Source organism: Peromyscus eremicus, chromosome 19 (assembly GCF_949786415.1).
Source record: "Peromyscus eremicus chromosome 19, PerEre_H2_v1, whole genome shotgun sequence".
In the NCBI taxonomy this organism is placed as follows: Eukaryota; Metazoa; Chordata; class Mammalia; order Rodentia; family Cricetidae; genus Peromyscus; species Peromyscus eremicus.
The window spans coordinates 26,162,924-26,176,946 of record NC_081435.1 but is presented as its reverse complement, the minus strand read 5'-3'; the positions used below and the strand labels follow the sequence as shown (position 1 = coordinate 26,176,946).

The window sequence follows — 14,023 nt, the reverse complement described above, 5'->3', positions numbered from 1 at the left end:
AGATCATGATGGGGAAACCCACAGACTCCTACTGCTGACCTGAGCTAGTGGGAGCTCATGGACTCTGGACTGATAGCTGATAAACCTGCATGGAACCAAACTAAGCCCTCTGCATGTGGGTGACACTTGTGTAACATGGTCTGTTTGTTGGGCCCCTGGTAGTGTGATCAGGATTTATCCCTGGTGCATGAGCTGGCTTTTGGAGCCCATTCCCTATGGTGGGACACCTTGCTCAGCCTTGATGCAGGGGAGAGTGGCTTGGTCTTGCCTCACCTTGATGTGCCAAACTTTGTTGACTCCCCATGGGTAGCCTTACCCTCTCTGAGAAGTGGATAGGGGTTGGGTGGGGGGCAAGTGAGGGGGAGTGGTAGGAGAGGAGAGAGGGAGAACTGTGGTTGGTATTTAAAATGAAAAAATTTAAAATAATAAACAAAAAAGAAATATGGATTAACATAAATGTAAGAGTTAACTAGTAACAAGCCTAAGCTATTGGCCGAGCATTTATAATTAATATTAAGTCTCTGTGTCAGTTATTTGGGAACAGGCAGGCAGGAAAGAAAATCCATTTATACTCCCCCATAGACATCTTCACTGATCTTATCTCAATAACCCCTCATTGAAAAAAAGTCCCTTATTTCCAAACCAGGCCCAGAAAAACAGACAAGAAATATTCCCTCTCATCTACAGTTCCTAGCTCCAAATCTTCAGATATGAGTATATCACCCTGGAGTAACTGCAGAAACCAGGAAAGTAAAAAGTGACTGTGGTGAGAGGAAAATATCAGGGTATAAGTTATGTGAAGGGAGAAGTGGGGGAGGGAGGGGCTGTGGGATGTCAGTCTGTATGCTGTGAATATGTGTTGCTCTGATTGCTCAATAGATAAAATACTGATTGGCTAGTAGCCAGGCAGGAAGTATAGGCAGGGTAAGCAGACAAGGAGAATGCTAGGAAGAGGAAGAGCTGAGTCAGGAGTCACTAGCCAGACACAGAGGAAGTAAGATGTCAAGGCAGAACAGAGGAAAGATACCAAGCCATGTGGCTAAACATGGATGAGAATTATGAAGAAAGAAAGAAGAAAGAATTATGGGTTAATTTAAATGTAAGAGCTAGTCAGTAATAAGCCTGAGCAAATGGCCAAGCAGTTATAATTAATATAAGCCTCTGTGTGTTTACTTAGAGGACATGAGTGGGAGAGATTTGTCCTGACTGCCAGCCAACCAGGAAACAGGAAAACTTCCAACTGCAGGGAGGGGCTTTAATTAGGGAGAGATAAGGAGATTAATGGAGAAGGAGGAAGGAGGAGGGTAAAATAATAGTAAGGGTGTCTGAAAAGGGCATAAGGAATCATATTATTCTCTATCTTCCTAAAATTACATCTAAAACATATAAGCCTGTATAAAAATACACAAATACAATTTAAATTACATTTTCTCATCTTGGAAATTACATTTCCCCCAACAGCCATAGACTATCTAATAAAACCCCCAATATCAGGCATGAGATGTCCCATTTTAAATTGTTGGTTAAGGTTGTCCAAAAGACTCTCAAAACATAGACTATTGCTGCTGCCCTTGGTTGCCTCCCAAAGGTTAAAAGTAAGCCCCTGTTGCTGAAGATGCCATGTATTTTGGATACAGGACTTGGAGGATCTGAGCTGGTTCTGACTTGAAAGCCTCATCCCCAGGTTCTAGCTTTCATGGTACCAGAAGGTGCCATGCAAGCTTCCAAGGTGGGAAGGAACCAATAGTCCTTACCCAGATATGATGCCTGTGAATTAAAACAATGACCATCATGGTGCAATATCCCTAAGGCTGCAAAGGTAGCATACATACTTGGCAGTAACCAACTACTTTCTAATTGGAATTAAGGCTCATTCAACAAGAGAGAAACTATGCCTGGTACCTAGTGAAATCATGGCACTTGGAGTAGAATCTACAACTGCCACTTCACTAAACCAGCATAATTCATAACTGCATTCTATTTATATTCATACCCACAGACAAGGTATATAGATCTTAACCCTCATCAAAGAAATGGCTTCTTTAAACAGATATAGAACATTACAGGAAACCACAACCAATCAAAATGCAGACAACTAGTGACCATGTGGTGCCCAGCTCCAACTAATAAAAGTAATACACAACTCCTGTATCTAAGGCTCAGAGATCCTACCTGAAGAAGGGGCAGAAAGATTGTTAAAGCCAGAGGAACAGGAGTTTGCTGTAGGATTTTGAGTCCTAGAAACATCAGAGAAGTTACACCCATGAAGTCTTATCAACACAGCTGCCTAAACAAGACTTGAACAAGAACAACACCAAAAAAAAAGAAGAGGGAAATCTTATGGGGCCTCAAACCTAGACAAAGAATTATAGTCAATTAAGGAGTGGGAAAAATAATTTCTCCAAAATTAGTTATCCAAAGCCAAATGGTCAGTCCTGAAAGCATACACATAGAGATAACATACAAATTGAGCAGGTTTTATTATATTGGGAATATATGTGTGTTTGTGCGTGTGTGTTACACACATATAATAACAATTAAAGAAATAGAGGCCATGAATTTGAAAGAGAGCAAGGCAATACATGGGAAGGGCTAGAGGTAGGAAAAGGGAAGGGGAAAATGATGTAATTATATTTTAATTTCAAAAAATGTTTAAAAACAAAGAAAATCCCTTCTTTACAGGTGGTTCTAGATTCACATCAAGTTGACAATTAAAACCAACTATCACAATAACCTACAGCCCAGCAATTTCAATCTTACATTTATAGCTGGAGAAATATGTGCAAATTGGATTAACAGATTCAGAAGAATGTCCATAGAACCCATAATCAAAAAAGTCAAGATGTCAAAAATACTTCTAGTATTTTTGATTGAATCAAATCATCAAAACCAGGAATGTTAGAAAAGGGAATAACAAAGTAAAATAGTGAGTAAGCATTGAATAAAATGGGAACATGTGATCAAGCATATTGGGCATTGTACTAAATATAAGCGATATAAATTTTACATTAAAATAAAACTATTATCTCATTAAGCTTAAAAATAATATTTACTCACATGTTTTTACTAAGAATTATACTTCATGTAATGAATAAACATTGAAAGTATAGACATAGACAAACAAATATCCTAACAGATTCTGATTTTAAGACAAGTTTGTCTTTAATAGGAAGTTCTTTGGAATTCAGTTAAAGAAATAAATAAGGTAGAGAGATATTATGCAATGATATATAACAGTTTATGAATTTGTTAGTTAACCCATGATAAATAATAAGAAAATTATAAAGATAGCTTAGAGGAAAAAGAAAAAATAAATGAGGTGAGTCCTAGAATTGCCCTCATCTCACCATCTTGAAGTAATTTCTATGATGACACATAGGAAGAAGAAAAATAACAGAGCCCAGGGGCCTCACTGCACAGGAGATGCACAAGTCAGAGTACAAAGACCCAGGAAAATAGAATTTGCAGAGAAGAGTACAGGACTAAGAAATTCATAGAAATGATCTCTGGGCATCAGCAGTAGGGTCTTATGTAATCTTTGGTTAAATATTATTATGTATGTGTGTTGGGTGAAACTCCACAAAGCCGTCAAAACAATAACTAAAAATGTTTAAGTAAAATAATTTAGAGAACTCACACAGACTAGAAATATTCAAACTCCTACCAGTCATGGAAGAAGACATCTTAAGACACAGAGCACTGGGTAATGTTTTCAGGAGAAAGGTGCATTAATAAAGCACCAAGTCCAATGCTCTTTAAGCGGCATGACTGATACTTTGAGACTGTAATTCTTTGTTGTGAATACCTGTGCTGTGGTTTGAAGAATGTTTTGTGCCAATTATAAGATGCACAGTGGCATGCCTGTCCTATGTTTCAAGCTGCCACTATATTTGGAATCCCAGCAACACAGGCAGGTTATACAAAGAAGAAAATAAAATTCACTCAGGAAGAAAAACAGCAGAAGCAGCAAACCAAGTAATGACAAAGTTTTCAAATCAGCAGACAATAGTGTTAAAGCTTCAGGGCAGAGTGGCACAAACTTCAAATCCCAGCACTCAGAAGACAGAGGTGGGTGGATTTCTAATGTCAAGGCCAGCCTGGTCTACAGAGTGAGTTCCAGGGCAGCCAGGGATATACAGAGAAACCTTGTCTCAAAAGAGTGTTAAACATCTACTATGAATACACACATATGGCTTGGTGGGTAAGGGCACTTTTGATGCAACTCTGGCAACATGAGTTTGATCCCCATAACCCACATAAAGATTGGAAGGGATGCCAGGTGACAGTGGTGCACACCTTTAATCTCATCACTCTGATATATAGAAGATATTTTCCTATAAATGAAGTGGTAATAAAGATTTTTCTCAGAAGAATCTGAGTGAATTTGTTGGCAGAGTAGAAGCACTACAATAAATATTAAAGAAAACCTTCAGGCACAGGGAAAATGACACCAAATGCACATTTGGATTTACACAAAACAACAAACTTCACTAAAAAATTGCTAACATCTAGAGTGTGGTTGGCAAATAGAACACTGAATAAGTGTTTAATTAGTGAATTGTTGTATTTTTTCTGGCACTGATGATAGGATACAGAGCATGTCATACACTACATAGAGCTCATCTGCTGAGCCACATCTAAACCAAGTGAATTTCTGTATAATGTTTAAGAACCTTTTTAATTGAACCTACAGACCTTGTAGTCCATAAAAGAAAAAAAGAGATATATTTTAATATATAAATTTTTAATGCTTATATTTCAAAACAAGTCAATTCGTAGAAATTAGAGGTAAATGTGTTATATAGTTAGCAATAATACTTATACAGAGAAGTTTATCAAAATTAAAACACACAAAGGAATTCAAATTTAAAAAAAAACCAGAGTGCTGGAGAGATGACTCAGTGGTTAAGAACACTGTCTGCTCTTCCAGAGGACCTGAGTTCAGTTCCCAGCACCTACATGGTGGCTCACAACCACCTCTAACTCCAGTTCCAGGGGTTCTGATGCCCTCTTTTGGCTACTTCAGACATAAAATGCATGGGGGCCATAGACACATTCTGGGGGGAAAAAACATACACATAAAATAATTTTTAGAAACACAAGAAATTGTGGGGTTTTTTTTCAGAGTGTGACACTTTAGTACAGTTTCTGACAATATTTCATTAGTGAATGACCGATCCAAAGTCAGTAATGAAATTAAGGACAGCAAGGATGAGAAAATTTTTAATTAGACTAAAGATTGAGAGGGAAAAATCCTAAATGTGCAAATGTTAGAAAGGTTAAAAATAGGCCAGGCAGTGGTGGCCCACGCCTTTAATTCCAGCACTCAGGAGGCAGAGGCAGGAGGATCTCTATAAGTTCAAGGTCAGCCTGGTCTACAAAGAGAGTTCCAGGACAGCAGGGTCTACATAGTAAAACCCTGCCTCAAAAAAAGAAAAAGTAAAAGAAAGAAAGAGAAAAAGAAAAGGAAAGGAAGGTTAAAATAACTGAAAACAATGCTTTATATTATGAACTTACCTCTTTCAAATGTTCTACATGCCTTTCTTTCTGGGACGTCTCCTCTACAGAGCCTAGCACGGGAGGGAGACTGGGGCTGAAGGCCATGAGGTCGGTCTTGGGCGGACCCTCTCCAGAGCACACCCTCTGCCGCCTCTGCTGAGAGTATGACCAGGTCCCCACCTCGCTGGAGCACACCAGCACGGGCTTCCCCGGCCCACATGCGCCCCCAGTGGGTGTCGCCGAGCATCGCAGCGCGGTGTACAGCAGCAGAGTGAGCACCAACAGGCTGGACACCGCGCAGATGGCGATGATCAGGTAGATGTTGACAGTCACCAGCGTTGCCTCAGAAGATGCAGTGCTCTCAGAAGCTAGGGAAGAGATCTTGGGTGCCTGGCCATTCTCCACCAGAGACACCAGCACTGTGGCTGTGGAGGTCAACGCAGGTTCACCATGGTCCTTAACCAGGACCAACAGACGCTGGCGCGGTACATCAGCTTCATCCAGGGTGCGAGTCGTGCTGATCTCACCCGTGTACAGACCCACGCGGAACGGACTGCGCATGCCCCCTGCCGCCGACTGCAGCTCATAAGACAGCCACGCGTTGTAACCAGAATCCGCATCCACTGCTCGCACCTTCGCCACTACGTGCCCTGAACCCACTGACCTAGACACAAGCTCGCTCACTGACCCGCCGGCTCCCACAGCTGGGTGGGGCAGCAGCGAAGGTGCATTGTCGTTCTCATCCAGCACAAACACCTGCAGAGTCACATTGCTGCCCAGGGAAGGCACACCAGCATCCCGCGCGCTCACCTGGAACTGCAGCAGCTCCAGCTCCTCATGGTCCAGAGGCTGCAGCGCGAACACCTTGCCGCTCTCAGCGTGCACAGACACATAGCTAGACAGCAAGCGCTCGCCCACCCTCCTCTCCACCAGCGAGTAGGACACCAGCGCATTCTCCTGCGCGTCCGCGTCCATGGCCGACACCGTGAAGATGTGCGCGCCAGGCGGGTTGTTCTCCTTCACGAACACCGTGTATTCGGGCTGCGCGAACGCGGGCGCGTTGTCGTTCACGTCAGCCACCTCCACGGACACGCTGGCTGTGGCCCACAGCGAGGGCGAGCCCCCGTCCCGGGCTGTCACCACCACCTTATAGTCAGCGGTGGTTTCTCGGTCCAGGGCGCTGTCCAGCACAAGCGAATAGTAATTCTTGAAGGTGGACACCAGCTTGAAGGGGACGTGAGGGGTCAGGGAGCAGGTCACCTGCCCGTTGTCACCGGAGTCATGGTCGGACACACTGACCAGAGCTATGACAGTGCTTGGCTGGGCATCTTCTTTAACTGGGAGTGACAGGGAAGTAATTGTTATCTCTGGTGCGTTATCGTTTACATCTAGTACATCCACCAGAAGGGTACAATGGCCTGTCATTGGGACATTCCCTTTGTCCACTGCCTCCACGGGTATCTCATATAATTTATTTTCTTCGAAGTCCAGTTGGCCTTTCGTTCTAACTTCCCCGCTATTGGTATCTATACTAAATACAAGTCCCACCGCAGGGGATACAGGCCGCCTGAAGGAGTAGATTATATCTCCATTTGTACCTTCATCGGGATCTGTGGCATTTAAGTTAATCACCAAAGTTCCATTACGTGCGTTCTCTAACACTCTGACTTTATAAATGAGCCGATCAAACTGCGGAGCGTTGTCGTTCACATCGAGGACAGTGATCAGTAGCTGAACTGTACCAGTCAGCTCCGGTTTGCCTCCGTCACTAGCTGTTAGTAATAAAGTATGTTCCTGAATTTCTTCTCTGTCTAATGATTTCTTTAACACAAGTGATAACGAAGAAGTTCGCTCATGGTTGTTTTGCGTGCCCAAAGCGAAATAATCACTAGGATCCAATCGGTAGGTCAAAGCGGAATTGACTCCGATATCTGCATCGGATGCGCCATCTAGTGGAAATCTAGTTTCTGGAGGTCTCAATTCGGCAATCATTATGCTTTTCTTGGTTTCAGGGAACACGGGCGGGTTGTCGTTAATGTCCCTCACCTCCACCTCCACGTGAAAAACCTGCAGCGGCCGGTCCACGATCACCTCCAGGTGGATGCTACACTCCGCGCTCCGCCCGCACAGCGCCTCCCGGTCGATCCGAGAATTCACAAACAAAATGCCATTCTGCAGATTTACCTCCAGAAGGTCCCCTCGGTCCTTGGACGCCACCCTGAACAGGCGGGGCACCAGCTCCGCCAGCTCCAGCCCCAGGTCCTGAGCGATGCGGCCCACGAAGGTGCCGTGTTTGGCCTCCTCGGGGACGGAGTAGTGGAGCTGGCCGCTCCCTGCCTGCCAGGCTGCGGGGAGCAGAAGCCAGAGCAGGAGGCACCGGGATCCTGGGCGACTTTGCCAGGATAACAACATGGCACACGCAGAAAGATGCGGTGATAGCTTCAGTATACGGAATATCTTACCTGAAACCGCCTCTCGAAAACTGGTTGGACGGCGTCCTAGTACTGGAGAATTCACAACGAGTTCTCTGAAGGAAGTGACTTTCTTTGCCCAAAAAGAAAGTTCTCAGTGAAGAGCGACATCATGAGGCATAAATGTGTAAGTGCAGTGATCCCTGGGTCTTCACGGTTTCCATTGATAATAAGCCTTTACTCCTTGCACTTTCTGAATTTTTTCATTGCAAGTACATATTTAGGAGGTAAATATTTGTCCTTCTAGGAACGGTAAATGGTTACTCTATCAGCATCAGATGTTATTTAACAAGTGGTATATGTCTGGCACTGTTCCACAAACTTTCGTGTGTGTGTGTGTGTGTGTGTGTGTGTGTGTGTGTGTGTGTGTGTGTGTAGGTGCACGTGTGCGTAAATTTTCAAATCAGAGAACATTATACATTTGGCTTTGGTGTAACAGGTCTCCAGTTCTCGTAGTCATGCAGGTTTTGTTGACAATTTTCTTTTCCTGTAATAGTTTTGAGACCTTCTCCCATTAACAGTCATTAATTCCAAATGGAAACGTAACGACCAAATAAAACACATGAGGTGGAAGATGGGCAGTTACATACTAGATTTCAAATAATACACCTTGTTCATAAGTTCCAAGGGTGGATGAAATGTTTGTACTTTAAAGAATGTGTCTACATGTAGTATATTTGTGTGTGTACACAAATATACAACAATCTCTCTAAAATAATGTTTTGATATTTTCAGTTCACCTTGTAGAAAGCATACCAAAAACTAAGATCCTATTATTTAGTATGATTTAAGCTACTACCATTAGGATAAACTTGCTTTTTTCCCTACCACATCTGAATTTCATCAGCAGTAGAAGAACCCCTGGTATTGTTTAACTCTGATTTTTCCAAGTACTTGAAAGTAGCTGGACAAAGATGCTAATACATCGTCAACAAAAGAATATTACTGTTACCTGTTATTATAGCCACTAAGGCATAAAGTTCCTTGTCAAACAGTACAATGAAACATATATTTTATATGTTGTAAGTGTAGAGGTTTGAGAGATGGCTCAGCAGTTAAGAGCACTGGCTGCTCTTCTAGAGGTCCTGAATTCAATTCCTGACAACCACATATTGGCTTACAACCATCTATAATGGAATCTGATGCCCTCTTCTGGTGTGCAGGCATACATGCAGACAGAGCACCCATATACATAAAATACACAAATAAATCTTAAAAATAAAAGTAAATTATATATGGCTCCAATTTTATATTATGAGTTATATATTCAAGTATTATATTGCCTAGTCTGTGAACAATGCTATAGGAAATGACAATTGGGTTCATTTCTGCATCTCTATTCACCTCTGAAAATCCATTTGGAGTATTGTATTCTCTTGCTCACACAACCCTCTCCTGTTCCATTATTTCCACTATGTACTTTACTCTTGTCATGCGAATAGTCCCTTGATTCTTCCTGACCGTGCATGTCTACCAGGCTGTACACATAGCACATCACTTACCTCTCCACATAAATCAACCATTTGCAGTATGCCCTTTAGACACCCTAGAATCAGTCTTCTGTCTATTGTGGTGATGTATTGTACACCTTAATAAAATTTGCCTGAAGATCAGAGAGACAAAGGAACAAGCCACAGCCACCACCTCTTACCTCACCAACACCTCAACCTAAAAAACCCTCTAGTTCCTGTCTCCTCATACCTTATATACATTTCTCCACCCAGCCTTCACTTCCTGGGATTTAAAGGCATGTGTGCTTCCCAAGCAAAGGCATGAGATCTCAAGTGCTGGAATTAAAGGCGTGTGACTCACAAGTATTGGGATTAAAGGTGTGTGCCACCACTGCCTGACTGTTTCTTTCCTAGACTGAGTCAATCTCATGTAGTCTAGAGTAGCTTTGAACTCACAGAGATCCAGACAGATCTCTGTCTCCAGATTCTAAGATTGAAGGTGTGTGCCACTACTGCCTGGCCTCTATGTTTAATCTAGTGGTTTGTCCTGTTCTCTGATCTTCAGCCAAAGTTTATTAGGGTACACAATATATCACCACATTTGTCTTACTTCTCAAACATTTCCTTCAGTTTCCAACACAGTTAAGTATTCTTCCTATTGATCTTCAGTATAAAGCTGTTTATTATCCATGGTGACTCTAGATATTGGCATTCCCCTTTACCTCACTTGGACACTCAAATATATGTATTCCTCTTTCTTAAAGACATTTTTTTTTCATATTTCCTTTCATTTATCAATTTCTCAACTTCATTCCTACCATGTGACTTGATGGTTTTTCCATTAAAATAAATCATCAAGCATGAAATCAAGGGCTTTCTTCATATGGCAACATTTATTTATACTATCTATTCTTTTATCAATTTTTTATTTTATGTATATATTTTGTCTTCATGCACGCATGTGCACATGTGCATGCCTAGTGCCCATGGAGGCCAGAAGAGGGCGTTCAATTCCCTGGATGGTTGTCAACCACTTATAGACGCTCTATGAGAGTAACAAGTGCTCTTAACCACTCTACCATCTGCCCCTCAGTGTAGGCCAACCCTATGCTCTGATTAAAATATTTTTTATTTTCCTGTTTAGTCTTATTATCTCCATCTTCATTTCCCTGCTGCTTGCCTTATCTCTTTTGTCTCCTTCCCTTGCTTCTTTTCTTCACACAACTAGGATGCTCAAATGTGGGAGCCCATTCTCAGGTTCCTCGTGGCTTTACCCAGCAGGTCTGCATTGACAGAATGATTGGACCATGGGCCTGAGTGCAGGTGTCTGAGATGGTCTGCACTTGGCTGTGCTGGGGGTGGGGGTGGGGGATGGGTCTTTTGCTCCACCCCTTGGTGTTTCTATAAATGCCTTAGGGCAGAGACAGTCAGGGCCTGCTGGAATAGGTTCCAGGCTCTCTCAAGGCTATCCTGTATTTTCTATCTGTTTATCTCTACACTCTAAATCCTTCTATCTAATATTTCCTGCTACTTGCACTCAAGAAAATTCTGGGGAACTGTGGAGTTGGGGGGGTAAACGCCCCACACTCAAACACCTTTAACATGCAGAAAAAAATATTCTCTTCATCCTCTTTTCTTCACTTCTAACTCCTAACGTTCACTTGATACATCACACTCTGAGTTCTGACCTTGGTTACCTTGCAGAGAGCAGCTGAAGTCCTGGGTGTGCACTCTTGACAAGAGCAAAGCTGTGTCTACATGTCTCACAGCTAAGGGAATGGCACATCCTCGCCCATGGCCAAGACTAGGATGTTTGCCAAGCAGGATGCTTGTGTAACAGTTGACCTTTTCACTATGGAAGCAGCCATGAAGGAGGCTCTACCAACAGTTCCCTTGCTCCAGAAGACTGCATGTACACCACCCTCCATGAGATTCCCTTCTAAGATTAGCTGGCCACTCCCTTCTTTTCCCAGCATATAATAAAAGTGCTGAGTATTGGGAAGGGGGCTGCCACGTCTCCATCCAAGCATACAGCCCACTTGACCCCATCTTGGATCCTATTTTGCTTCTGTTTTTCTTAATCTCACATTACCCCCAGTCAGATTTCCAAGACCCAGCCTTGAGAGCAGAAGCATTACCTACTTTCTATCTTTCTAAGCCTACCATAGAAGATTGAATAGTGGTACCTCAAAAGATATACCCACATCTTAAGATTCATGGATATAACTTTACATAGTAACTAATGTAATTAAGAATAATTTATCTTGAAGAATCCAAGTCAACCATCATTGCCATTATATATGTCCTTGTTAAACAAAAACACAGATAGGAAGACATGAAGAAGAGACAGCAATGTGACTCTAAAGACAGAAAAGTGATGTGTAGTCACAAGCCAAAGGATATCAACAGCCACCAGAAACCAACAGAAGCAAAGAATAAATTTTTTTCTCTCCTGCTCTATTATTTCTAACATGCTTTATTCTTCTAATGGATGCAGTTCCTTGATTCCTACAAATGCTTTATGTCTTCACTTTGGACTTTTGGCCTCAAAAACTGTGAGACAAATGTCTCATCCCAATGATCTGTGATCGTTTGTTACAGCGTGTTAGGAATTAATACGGTTGCTTACCTAAATCCCTTTCTTCACTATTACTTTCCATTTTTCCACCTGTCTCTTGGTGATTTCTGTCTTTTCATGGACTTACATTTTTTCTGGAAGGAATTATTCCTCAATGTGTGTTCTGGGTTCTAGAACTATCTTTTGAATCACCATGCTATTCCAGTACAAAGGTTCTTAAGTTAGGAACAGATTCTTAAGTGCTCCTCTCAACTCCTACCTGCTCAAACACATACAAGCCATTTCCCCCAGCACACCAAACTAAAAATATAGATGCCACTACATTTTCATTGGGGAAATCTTTCTGGCCTAAGCATCCCCACGCCAATGACAGGAGATGTCACTAGTGGCAAAAGCCAGGATAGTTCCTGAAAGGCCTTGGTCACGGTTCCAGTTTGCAGTCTCATTTTATACTCTACACCCACAAGGTAGGGCAAACAAGTGAGTGAGATTTTACAGAAGCATAAGTGGCAATCAGCAGATTATTAAGAGAAATAACCCATTGTTTCAGCTATTTCTTCAGGTCATTCTGTTCCAAGTAGCAAATGATTGGCAAATATGCGGTACAGTGCTTTAAGTAAATCACTAGATAAATCAATAAATCCATGTGTAATAATTGGGCTTTCCTGAACCTTATTCTACTTCATTTATCTTTCTCTTGTTTTTTTTTTTTTTCTTGAGACCGGGTCTCTCTATATAGTTCATGCTGTCCTAGAGCTCATTGTATAGACCAGACTGACCTCAAACTCGAAGAGATCCTCCTGCCTTTGCCTCCAGAGTCCTGGGGATTAAAGGTGTGTTCCACTATGACTGGCTTTATCATTTATATTGAGTCAGTCATCATCCGGATGCTTCTCTTTGCTAGTCTGGATTAGCATATGGTTCCCTCAATCCATTTCTATCACAGTTATTTAAATCTCCATTGCTCAGCCAGGTGTGGTGGTGCATGCCTTTAATCCCAGCACTCAGAGGCAGAGGCAGGCAGATCTCTGAGTTCAAGGCCAGCCTGGGCTAGAGAGCAAGTTCCATGACAGCCAGAGCTACACAGACAAACCCTGTCCTGGGGGGATCTCTATTTGCTTGATACCTAAGTATTTATGTAAGATCCTCTATGAGCTTTCCCACCTTTGTTCTCTTCCCACTGCTGATCTTTCAAGTTCACATTCTCAAGAGAACACTTATATTCCATCTGTGAAAACTTACTGTCAAAATATTATCTACCCTTTAAGACATTCCTGAAGAAAATGTTGCCCGAACTCTAGTGTTCAGCCCCTCTTTTAAATGGAAGAGACTGTCCGGACAATACACTTCAATATCATACAATAATCAAATATTAGTGATTGAACATGTACTAAAATACATGTTCCTGGTCCTAAAATAAAGTATGTGAAGGAGTAGAGAAAAGCCTGGAAATTTTAATGCCTTTAACGTAAGGTTGAACGATGGGAAGTTTTGCTTTCTGATCAAAGACAAGTTCTATGTATTTTTGTGGAAGGAAATTACAAAGTGTAAGTTTTAGTTCAGAAAATCCAGCAAATAATGAGCACATGATCAATATGCCACAATGAGTTTGGATCCTCCAAAAATAGATTTAAATAGGTCACACGACCTCTGTGACTTCAGTTTCAGGTTTCTCGTCTGTAAGATGTAATTGATGGTTGTTGTATCTGCACCGCAGGACTTATCTGATAATTAAGATAATTTCAACTAAAGATGCTATCAGAGGGGCTTGACTAGAGAGTAAGGTTTATACTTATACTTTATAAGATTGAAAAAAGAGTCATTAATCAAGTAAGGTGGTACGCTTCTGTTAGTCTACCTACTCAGGAAGCTGAAGGAAGAGAATCACAAATTTGAGGCCAGACTGGGTGGTGACCACATTTCAGCACAAATGAACAAAAGAAAACTATGCCATTAATGCTGGGAATGTAGCTCAGTGGTAAAGCGCTTGCTCAGCATGTGCAAGGCCCTGGTTTAGATCCCCA

General features: G+C 42.0%; 1 protein-coding gene across 1 annotated transcript; it reads right to left on the bottom strand.

Annotated features, from left to right (window-relative positions):
* Window positions 1–5,505: 5,505 nt before the first annotated feature.
* Window positions 5,506–7,911, bottom strand: LOC131896147 (protocadherin alpha-13-like). Its single transcript, XM_059246727.1, has one exon. The coding sequence runs from the start codon at window positions 7,909–7,911 to the stop codon at window positions 5,506–5,508; it is 2,406 nt and encodes an 801-aa protein (XP_059102710.1).
* Window positions 7,912–14,023: the final 6,112 nt, after the last annotated feature.

What these genes read in the sequence shown, in the direction of transcription:
- LOC131896147 (XM_059246727.1), bottom strand. Translation starts at nt 7,911, where the DNA reads ATGTTGTTATCCTGGCAAAGTCGCCCAGGATCCCGGTGCCTCCTGCTC.